Source organism: Patella vulgata, chromosome 9, assembly GCF_932274485.2.
Source record: "Patella vulgata chromosome 9, xgPatVulg1.2, whole genome shotgun sequence".
NCBI classification, from domain to species: domain Eukaryota; kingdom Metazoa; phylum Mollusca; class Gastropoda; family Patellidae; genus Patella; species Patella vulgata.
In genome coordinates, this window is record NC_065887.2 from 19,552,254 (window position 1) to 19,564,496 (window position 12,243).

Sequence of the window (12,243 nt, forward strand, 5' to 3'; positions counted from 1 at the left end):
AGGTATTGATTACCGAAACGTATCACAAATACTTTTTTTTATTTTCTAAAATTATTGTGGGGGCAAACAGAGGGCAGACCAGATTAATGGAGGGCAAATGCCCCCCCCCCCCTGGCGCCGCCACTGTTCCAATACCAAACAAAATGTTCCATATTTCTATTTTATTTACTAGTAACTTATTTTAGTCGACCAGAAGATATCTCCGAATGCACCAAATTGAATCTATTTTTCTAAAGTGTTTATACCAACCCCCCCACCCCCAAATCTTAAGCCGACCATGGACTATTTTGAGACAAATTGTGGATGTTTTTATTAACCATGTCCATGCATACAATGCTAATAGAATAACATTGCCCGCACACCGATCTTTCCACCTACTTTCCTTCAAATCTAATCTGCCAGTATTCTTTATCTTACACACCAATGTATGGGTGGACCTCGGATTTGTCATTTACGGTTGGAAGATTATAGCTAACCTGAGAAAGGTCAAATCTGACTTAAGCCCGAGTTTGCATACGCCAGATAACCATAACATTGTAAAGTTTGGATTTTCGCAATGTTGATTACCAAAATGAATGGGATTCCATCGCTTATTTGGAAAAATACAGTTTTAATAAACACAGAAAAGAGGCCAATTAATATCAATAAAAATTGTTTAATTATGTACATAGACTGAAGATAGGGTGTATGCTTTCAACAGAACGTGATAGACAAGGTAAGAAGAGTAGAAACAAAATACTATTCAAGTCAAACTGTTTAATAATGCACAACTTGTAATACTCATAACTAGATTCTAAAGTCTTAAAACCGGATTATCTGGAATCTAATATTCATCCCCTTCCCCTTCGTCTGCTTCCTCATCAGCTCCATCAATACCAACTTCTTCATAATCCTTCTCCAGGGCAGCCAAATCTTCTCTAGCCTCAGAGAACTCACCTTCTTCCATACCTTCACCAACATACCAGTGAACGAAAGCTCTCTTTGCGTACATCAGATCAAATTTATGATCCAGACGTGCCCAGGCCTCGGCAATAGCGGTGGTGTTACTCAACATACAAACAGCTCTCTGCACCTTGGCTAAATCACCTCCTGGTACAACAGTTGGTGGTTGGTAGTTGATACCGACTTTGAAACCTGTTGGACACCAGTCTACGAACTGGATGGTTCTCTTGGTCTTGATGGTAGCGATTGCAGCATTGACATCCTTTGGGACAACATCTCCTCGGTACAACATACAACAGGCCATGTATTTTCCGTGACGAGGATCACATTTTACCATCTGGTTTGCTGGTTCAAAACAAGCGTTGGTGATCTCCATTACAGATAATTGTTCATGGTAGGCTTTCTCGGCTGAGATGACTGGAGCATAGGTCGCCAGGGGGAAATGGATACGTGGGTAGGGTACCAAGTTAGTCTGGAACTCAGTTAAGTCGACGTTGAGGGCACCATCGAATCGGAGAGAGGCAGTGATGGAGCTGACAATCTGTCCAATAAGTCGGTTCAAGTTGGTGTAGGTTGGGCGCTCAATATCCATGTTACGACGACAGATGTCATAAATTGCTTCATTATCAACCATAAAAGCACAATCGGAATGTTCCAGGGTGGTGTGGGTGGTGAGGATAGAGTTGTAGGGTTCAACCACAGCAGTGGAAATCTGTGGTGCTGGGTAGACCGCAAACTCTAGTTTAGATTTCTTCCCATAATCAACACTCAATCTTTCCATAAGGAGAGATGAGAATCCAGAACCGGTTCCTCCACCAAAACTGTGGAATATAAGGAAGCCCTGAAGACCTGTACATTGATCAGCCGTTTTCCTGATTCTATCAAGAACCAAGTCGACAATTTCTTTACCAATAGTGTAATGACCCCTGGCGTAGTTATTAGCGGCATCTTCTTTACCAGTGATGAGCTGTTCAGGATGGAAGAGTTGACGGTATGTACCAGTTCTTACCTCGTCTGCAACATAAATTAAAGAGGCATTATGTAAGATTTAGATAAAAAGCTGACCGTTCTCGCTATAATATTTCAAAAATAGATGATGCAAAATGAAGATATTGAACATTTCATTCAAATTACTTTATTTTAATGGTTGTAGTTTTGACAAAATGTGTACATTGATTGTAACCATCGCACTGGTCATTCGTGTCTTAGCTTCGCCTCTCCATTACGAGAATCCAGTACCTTCCCTCGCAATTCCCGGTGTTTTTTTAGGAAGCGCCAAAAGAGTAAATTAAGAAAACGTGGCACATTCTTCGTTGTTAAAGAAACAGTCGATATTTTATTTTCTGTTATCCCGCTTCTTCTCCAGTGGGGATCATATTAAATCGGTGATATGAGAATCACGTGCAGACATGGTTAAGCTGAGTTTTATGCTCGATATATGCTCGAACAGTGCCAGGAAGGAACACCTTACCGTAAAAATCTTATAAAAGAAAACTCACCAACTACAGTTGGTTCTAAATCAACAAAGACGGCTCTTGGTACATGTTTACCAGCACCAGTCTCACTGAAGAAAGTATTGAAGGAATCATCTCCACCTCCAATAGTTTTATCTGATGGCATCTGACCATCGGGTTGGATACCATGTTCTAAACAGTACAATTCCCAACAGGCATTGCCCATCTGTACACCAGCCTGGCCGACATGGATAGAGATACATTCACGCTGAAAATAGAAGGAAAATAACATGAAACTAGTATTTTGGCATCAGAGGGACAACATTTTAAAGCTTTTACGGTAAATCACATACGTGTTGGAAACTAGTTTGTTTGCAGGAGACACATTTTAGAGCGAAAGATTATAATGTTTGAAACATCCGAATAATATATAGGTTTTTACATAGATGTACTGTTACGTTTCTATAACTAATGCACTGATATCGATTATTCTTGAACACTTGTCTGGGTCAAAGCTAACGATAGTCCAGTTTTCCTGTTAACACGCCGAAAGATAGTTTAGAAAATCTCTAAACAAGAAGCCAACGGGCAACAATCGGGCATCGATTAAACGTACTAATGGTAAAATTATAAATGCCAATGCACGATTGGAACATTATGTAAGATGTAACATTTAGAATTTTCGAAAAAACTTTTAATAAATAGTAAATTTCAACCACTTTTAGCCGGCATACATACGAAACCACCTCTCCTGTCAATTTGTAGCATGCATATTTGAAGGAAACTGAATAACTGTCGATAAAATGTGTTTAAAATAAGATTCGTTTACCTCAGAAAAGGCAAACTTAGAAATTTTCTCCTAATCTACATGTTTTGGGGTTTTTTTTAGAATGAATGTCTCTACAAGAGATAATTAGTGGTAAATCTGGCTAATTAGCATGATTTGTGGAAATTACTCGATAACAACAGCTAATGGGAGCTTAATTTATGGTACAATTAGGTATCATTAGCTGAATTAATCATATTTTGGTAACACACAGACATAATGTATCCGTACTATAAATTACAATAATATGTACGAGTTTTGTCATTAACTACATATTCAATCTATCATATCCAAACCTAGGCGTCAAATGAAAATGTCCATGTAACTATGTTTGGAGTTTGAGTTGATTTAAATTTCCATATATTTTCTTTCGGATTTGATATATTTTGATTGCTCATATGAATAGATGCATTGCTTTGAATATATTGGGAACTAGTCGGTTTGAGTGCTATACAGATTTCGCTTTACACTCCGTATGTTTTTATCAGTACGCACAGAATCTGCGCAAGGGTGGGCACACACACACACACACACATCTCGTATGACGGGGGATTTGAGTCAAAAGTCAGTGCTATGTTGTTAGTGCTATTACATGTCCAATGTTGCAAATGTTGAATGTAATGTGTAAATTGGACTAAGTCAAAAGTAAATAATCCTGTAATACTGACAAATACATCGTGTAAAATGACATCTACTTTTTGTCATTAAACATTTCACAAGCCGAAGTCCATCTACCCAGAACTTTAAACACTGAACTCTGACATCTTCGCATTTAACACTCGCCCTATGTATTGTACCCTTCGACATATGTCTTGTGTATCGTAACACAGAACAAGTAATGAAATTAGCCAGTATGCAAATTAGTTCACACGGTACCTATTTTTAATCACGCGAGATCTAAGCTGTATGACTGTATCTTTTTGGTGCTGTCATCTTTTGCATTATAATGCTATCCTGTTTATAAATTATATATAATACCCATCCATGGGCCATTGTTCATTCTTCTCCTTTTATTTGTTGAGCTATTATATTTTAAATTATGTATACTTCTCATGGAGGGCAGGGTGGTTGTCGTGGCAACTTTCTATGTCCATATTGCTCATGGACTGTCGCACACGTTCACACAAAACCCTGGCGACTTCAGAGTAAAATTCTTCGTAGGAAAGTCTATGAATTCTACGAACAATCTCTTGTGTTATATGTGGAAGCCGAGATATTTTATTTTTCTTTCTTTATTTAGGAAATCAACACCCGGTTGCAGGTCTCATGCCGGGGGAAATTCCCTGCTTGAAAATTATGTTTTCTTCACGCGAGATGTCACGTGATTAAAAATAGGTACCGTCTGAACATATTTGCATACTGGCTAATTTCATGTCGTGAGTTCTGTGTTACGATGTAAAAGTGAAATGTTGAACGGTACAATATATAGTGCGCGTGTCATATGAGAAGATGTGAGAGTTCAGTGTTTAAATATCTGGGTAGATGGAGTTAGGCGTGTTGTGGAAATTTTGAAATGTCTAATGTGAAATGTTTAATGACAAAACGTAGATGTCAATTTACACGATGTATTTGTCAGTATTACAATATTTTGTTAAATTTAACGTCCTCCAATTTACACATTACATTCAACATTTGCAACATTGTAGATGTAAAAGCACTAACAACATATGTAGCACTATCGTCGTTGCGACATTGTTTTTAAATTTATAGACAAGGAATAGAGAAATAAAATGGCTTTATATTTCATTAATTAATATCTTTGGCAAGATGGTAGGTTCCCACATATGTAGAATTGCACTAAGTCAACTTAGTCTGTAATTAACATATTGTTATATAAAAAAGAGCTCTTTAACCAAAATATGTCAATTATTTACCACCAGAATTACACGTGAGTGGAATTATTTTAATTGCATCATTTGATTTAAAGTAACCAATCATTTTGTTAATTACACAAGTTCAGGGCCATGATCACGCTTTATAGTGCATGATATTTATATACCTTTAAAAGAAACCGTGGAACCCTGTAAGTCAGACTTGCATTAGATTCCAGAGATCGAGGGTACATCTGAGTTCCTAGACAGCCGAGAGGCTGGATAGGGTGGAGAAGTGGTTTTAGCTATATAGTATTGTAATTTGTGCTATGCTTGTATACCTGTATTCAGTTATATGCTATATAAAATGTAGAAGCAAACTGTCGCATTGTTATTCCTGGTAAGACAACGTCTTAAGAAACTGTAAGAAGTAAATACACAACGTGAAGCAGAAGTAAAGACAGCTAGAGACAAATTCTAGACGATTACAAGGCTACAGAAATATGTAGTAAGAAAAGATGCATGGGTCGTACGTAGGATGTGGCGATCGGTTCCCTTAAATCTGCTCTCCACGTCAGACAGAAGGCTCATGGTGCTACATATAGCACTGACTTTTGACTCAAATCCCCCGTCATAATCTCGGACCATCGCTTTCTTTCGAGTTACTATTTTTCTAGCGTGATTTTTTCCCTTTTTCTGTAACTGTACCTAGACGTGTATCTAGGAAAGGCTTCTTAGATCTTTATGAATGTCGATTAACATCAAGTATAACACGATTCATTTGATTACTGTAACAATAATATTCGCTCATTTTTCAAACCTACGCAATAACTGCTATGTTTATATATTGGTATGTTATGTTCAGTTTTAATGAAATCAGAAAATATTCGTAAGTATCACGTGAAATGTTAATCCTCCGAGGAATAGAAGAACATTCTTGTGAATAGCTCGTGATGTATGGGCACTCGGCTCGCTAGCTAACAGACAATCAGGAATAATATTCAAATAACCAAATCACATATTGGATATTACTTTGAATGATGACATAAACAATACTGTCATTATTACAGCACGAATTGAAATGAAATGGGGTTTAACGTCATACTGTTCTGCTCCTACTGAGATAATGAAGAAGGGATATTACAACATGAATTGACATACAATATAATTGGGGTTAACGTCCTACTTTTCTGAGCCAGGCAGTATGCTATGGAGGAAATTCTGCCACCCACTCTTTAATCACATTCCAAATGTTAAGGTTATTTTTTTCTCGAATGCTAGCTTTAACGTCGGTTTTTGTCCCACCCTAATGAAACACGGATTGAATCCCTTTAGTCGAGTGGTCCAATTCCGGTATGTGGCAATGACTAGGGGTTCCCGCTTAAACTAGTTGCCGCTCTCTCTCTCGGGAGAATAATTTCTTCTGAATGCTGAAGTATAAAGCTGTAGTCGTTCCTGTCAATGGACATCTTATATAACCACAACGTTACAGGTTTATGTCACACTTCTAGAAAGACGGATTCCTGTCAATTGGGTAAATGAATAGTTTTATTGTGGATAATTTGGGAATTTGGTGACTAGTTCAGGGAGCGGTAAATGCCATTTTCGATAGATTTTAAACAGAATAATTATCTCCCATAATGTAAGTAACCACGAGCCCCCCCCCCCCCCCCCGCCTAACTACACAACTCACACCCACTAGCCACAGCCACTATGTGTCACAGCCATGTTTGTATTATACATTCCCAAAGCCCCTTATGAATGCATGAATATCATGTTGTATAATGAGGAAATATATCTCGTAAAAGATTCTAGAACAAATATGTACACTAATGTACACAGAACGTGGCCAGATGAGTCATGCCAGATTATCGATCCAATGACCACGTTTAGTCAAAAATAGCAACATCATAATTCCAACATTCTATCAGCCCGCTTGTTAGGCTACTGGTTTTAAGAGGTAGAAATGGGGCTTAACATCCACTAGACACAAACTAGGTCTCTTCGGGACTAACATGTTACAATTTCATTAGCGTGGAGAGGCGGGGGGGGGGGGCGAAGTTAGGCAGGCGACACTAATCCTTGTTATTTGGGCTCGAAACCACACAACTAGGCTCAAGGATGTGTTATAGTATAGTTAAAATATGACACATTAGTCACCGGGAAAAAGAAATGATTAATTGATTTTATGATTTCATAAGTAAGTATGATTCATCTATAGATAGGTGACAGATGTGATGATAAATTATAATAACCACAGATGTTGTCATTTATGGATCTACAGACTATTGTTGGTTTTATAGCCAAACATATATAATCCACTCAGTTTTATAGCATATTTTTATTCATTGAAAATCGATAATAAATGCAAATTTTTACAGATCTGCGAGTGGTTTGCGGACACGGAGTTTTAAATTGGTGCATTAGATATGTTTAATTTAATTTGACTATTTTGTCGTATATTGAATAATTAATTGTTTTCCCGATAGAGCCTACCCGTCAATATCCCGGGCTCTAAACGGTCAAACAAGTTGTTCGTAAATGAAGTTTTCAATATCTAGTACTGGCCTATCTTAAAGGGACAATAACACTCTTGCTGGCTTGAAAGATCCAGAAAATAAATAATATCTCTATCTAAGTACTAGATGTTTAAGTGTCCTACCTGTTGTGTAAATTATCCATTACATCCTATTTTACTTGTGCAGAGGGTTCGAAAATATTTTTAAATCGAAGTTTCATTTGAAAAGGTTTACGTTAGACGTTTCAAACCATTATGTTGAATTTTTCAAAAATTTTAAATAAGGTGTGTTAAGATGAAATTTGTATCATCAATTAATTGAAATATTCTAAAATAGTACAATTTGTTGACCAGAATAAAGATTGGGACATATTATTCAGTTACAACAAGAGTGGTATAATTGAGCCTTTAAAATGGTATCTTTAAAGATCATGCAATGTTTTAGACAATACAGTAAAGTAGCTTCTTGAACTTCCCAGCATCATTTTAATCAGTTTGTATCATTATTATTAACCAGCTGCTGCTCACGACCAAAGAAATATTTTTTATAACATTTTATGGGATATAATAAACTCGCGAACCTTTAAGCTGAACACAATCAGGGCGGGGGTCTTATTATCTTCCGTTTTAAATTTAAAAATAACATGTTATGTTCTGTCTAATTGTATACAACGAAACACGAATTTAAAGTTCGTTCAATCAAAAGTGGAGTGGTGTGTGATGCATGTCAGATGTCAAAATGTCGCACCCATAACAAAAAATATCGTTAGAATTGATCGATTTGATGTTTTTTGGCGTTGTTTTCTAAATAAAAAATATACTGTTGATTGTGTCTTAAACAGTGGGAAAATTACATCAGTGATAATATCAGATGTCAACATGACGCACCCCAAAATATAATCATAATTTATGTTAAAATTGATCGATTTGAATGATTTGGGCCCTAATTTAAAGAAATTTATTTATTTTCATCATTTTTATTATAGTTGGTGCCGGTGGTGTTTTATCCATTTCTTCACATTCAAGATAACTTCTGTTGAACTTGTTAAATTTGTACCGTTAACTTGGTAAACGCAGTTGGATTTTCACTATAAAAAAATCTGTTAATATGATTTACATGAGATAAAAAGATAAAAACAGTCTTTTCCGGTGCCGTTATTATACGTATTTTTAAGATACGGTGGTTGGCCTACTTTCTGCGACTTGCTCAGTTTTATTTATTAGACCTTTTACGCGCCAATTCTATTCTGCGATCTATGCATGATATTCTATGTTTTCGTGATAATGGAACAAACTTCAATTTTCTGGTAATTATCATAGGGCGTTATCTGTTCTTGAAATTTTAAAGGGCTGATTTTGACCAAAATTAACGCCCACTTGCTGAGAGAATATGTAATAAAGTTTGTTCAGTACATTCAGCATGAGTACATATATGTATATACTTATATAGTAATAAAATGTTACTAGGTAAATGGCAATATGAATAACCAACCACCAACCACAATTTTACTTGGACTTAAAAACCCATAAATTTGTAGGAGCAACGAACAATTACTGTGGAATAAACAACACCGGCAAGCAAGCAAGGTGGCTCATGGGTCAGGATGTCCCGGGTTCTAACCCGTGAAGTACCTATATACATGGTTTCCCCTTTCACATTTTCATTAGCCCAGTTGCTGTAGAAAAGTAGTAAGTTAAACCCAATATTATTAGATTTTTAAATTCGTATAACACTTACATATTTAGAAAACTGAATGAGATTCTAGTCGTGTGCGGAATTTATCATAATATATCAAAAGGAGACAAAATGAGAGCTAGAACTGATCGATATCACACCATTTCAAATAAATCGACGGAATTAATTATTCATTCTTCATTAGCTAACTGTGAGTAATTGAAGATTCGTTCTCATTTTTATCCAGATTCCTGGAATTCCACAGCTTACATTTAAAATATTTTTTGAAAAACGAAAGAAAGAGAATCTCCGAAGAGATATTTCACCATCGAGTGAGAATTATTTAGCCAAGTGATAGGTTCAATAAATTAGAACTAAATGACAAAATCGAACGTTTAATATATAATAAAGAAATGAATATTTTAACAATTAAATTTCAAATATTTGCACAGAAATAAAATCGAGACATACTTAAAACATCGAACAGTATAAATATTAATGTAGCTCTTCAGTGGTTAAAACCAGCAAAGACAATCGAACAATAAAAAGAACCGCGAACATATACAGCAAACAAAAACCAGCCGACCGTTTTGCCCGGTATCTTAATGTGAATACAACAAGAGACATTTAAACGTCACTTTAAAAGTAAAACACCTGTTGTGCAAATTTGAATTTTAAACTAAAACGAAAGAATTTATAGACGAAATGAAACTATTCTAGAACAAAAGGAAAAGACAAACTCACCATTTTAGATGATTATGTTTGTAGAAGAATTGTATTGAAATTGGTATTGATGAAAAGTTGTTGAATTCGACCACCTCAGTACGACCGTTGATGCGTCGCGTGAGCTGTACAGAAGACTAATGATGAAAATAGGTCATAACCTAGCCTTTTTGTCGTTTGCCGCGAGATGATTTGGTGGTTGTCATGGAAACGTTCAATCTATTGGACGGAGTGGGATAACGATTATCGATGTCTGACAACTACCCCGTGTGGAAAAACGACATCATGGGATACGCGGAAGGGTGTGTCCGAGATGAAACAAAACATGGATAGTGTGATGCATACAAGCATGACACATCTATAAGTATAAGGTCTATAATAAAATGTGGAAAATGTCCATAGCTGTATCGGTTTAATTATAATTGCCTTTAACTAAACAAGCAAACAGAATTGGAGCTGTACCGGTTTTATAATTGCCTTTAACTAAACAAGCAAACAGAATTGGAGTTTAAAAGGGCAGTGGGGGTGTCAATTTTGCAGATATTTTACTACTGATTTCAGCAAAAACCGTAATAGCGAACCCAATGGAACCCATTGCAAATGTTCAGCGGTACCACGGGTATCATGAATAGACAATGCCAGACAATTTCAGTGGTGAGTTGCGCCCCCACCCCCTAAAAAAAGAATAAAACCCATTAATAAGAACGAGTCCTCCAACGACAAGCTAGATAATCTCAGAAGCGAACCCCGCAATGAAACCCACTACAAAGTAGTCAGCACCACCGAGGTATCATGAATAATGAATGCCAGATATTTTCAGCGCTGGGTACATTCATTATTTGCCAACAAAAAGGCCCCGCGCACGCCCTCGAAAGTAATCTGGATGAGCTCAGAACCCATTAAAATCCACTGGGAAAATGAGCACCACCTCAGATATCAGGAATGAACAATGCCAGACGTGTTCAGTGGTTACCCCCACTCCAGACACCCTAAAACAGCCTTTTGACACTATAATATCGTCCTTCTATTGGATTATTGTTTTCCGGAGATTAGGAAAAGACAATAATTCAATGGAAGAAAAGATGTCTGTGGCTGAGGTCAAATTTTAATTAAAATTAGACAACATGGAAACAACCAAGCAAACATATTTCTGATGCATCACTTAAAACATAAGCTTTATTTCAAAGCAAGGATGCCCTGCAGATGCAAATTGCATTGCAAGGCGTTTCAATAAAGTAACCCTTTGTAATATCCTTTTGCTCCATTAGTAAGTGCAGGAGGACCGCACTATATGGTAAACCGAACCCACAAGACACATATAGACATTGCAAGAAATAAACAAATATCAGGTTAGTTCAGCACTGAAATTGTCTGGCATCCCAAAAGGGGGGGGGGGGGTGTGCGTGTGTGCGAGGGGGGGCTGGTTTGGTGATTATGCCGGGGTTAATCCATTCCTGATACTTGGTGTGATGTTCAACATTTTATAATGGGATTTATTGTGTTCGTTACTGAACTGTTCTAGCATTAGGCTACCCATTGATGATTCCTCTGATGGCTTGCGTTGGGTTCTCTCCTGAACTCATCCTGCTTACTTTCTGTGCATCAATATTATAAGGCCTTGAGTGGGTATATAGGCTACCCCACCACTAAATGTTTGAGAGAGAGAGAGAGAGAGAGAGGGAGGGGGGGAGAAATGGGGTTTAACGTCCACTCGACACAAACTAGCTCATTTCGGGACTAACATGGTTTAATTTTATTTTAACAATTCGCTTTCTGATACAACGCACACGTGCTAACCATTCGGCCATCCACCACCACCCCCACCACTAAAAGTTTGAAGGGATTTCGGGGACTTTGTTTCAAAAGATTCGCTTCCCGGCTGATCCTGTTCATCGTAGACTATCCACCTTCTCGCGGGCTTAAGGTTTTCGTCAATGGGGATGTCACTGCCCGCTGAATATATATAGGAAGGGTTCGTGTCCTCTCGTGACCTCAATGCTTCATTCCAAATTTGAAAAAAAAAATCCGTTAAATAAAAAAAATTGATGTTTAAAAACTAACCAGGGTCACTCAAACTGTCACGCTTTGATCAGATAGGCCTAAGTAGGGAGTAAGCCCCATCCCTAACACAACCTCAACCCCAACCTTTTATGGTCTTCGTTGGTCCGCTTGGTGCAGAAAAGTAGGATGTTTTAAACCTTATATAATTCACGGAGTTAAATCCCATGCATTTCATTTCAAACTGTCATCACTGTCACGTGTTATTCCCAGCATCCAATCGAATACAGTGGTTG

At 37.2% G+C, this 12,243-nt stretch overlaps 1 protein-coding gene across 1 annotated transcript; it reads right to left on the reverse strand.

Moving 5' to 3' along the window:
* Window positions 1-635: 635 nt before the first annotated feature.
* On the reverse strand, window positions 636-10,120 carry LOC130010289 (tubulin alpha-1 chain-like). The gene is made up of 3 exons (XM_050562687.2): window positions 9,971-10,120; window positions 2,442-2,664; window positions 636-1,956 (listed from the first exon to the last, which is right to left on the reverse strand). Exons 1-3 carry the CDS (start codon window positions 9,971-9,973, stop codon window positions 824-826), a joined length of 1,359 nt encoding a protein of 452 aa, XP_050418644.1. The 5' UTR covers window positions 9,974-10,120; the 3' UTR covers window positions 636-823.
* Between the last annotated feature and the right edge of the window lie 2,123 nt (window positions 10,121-12,243).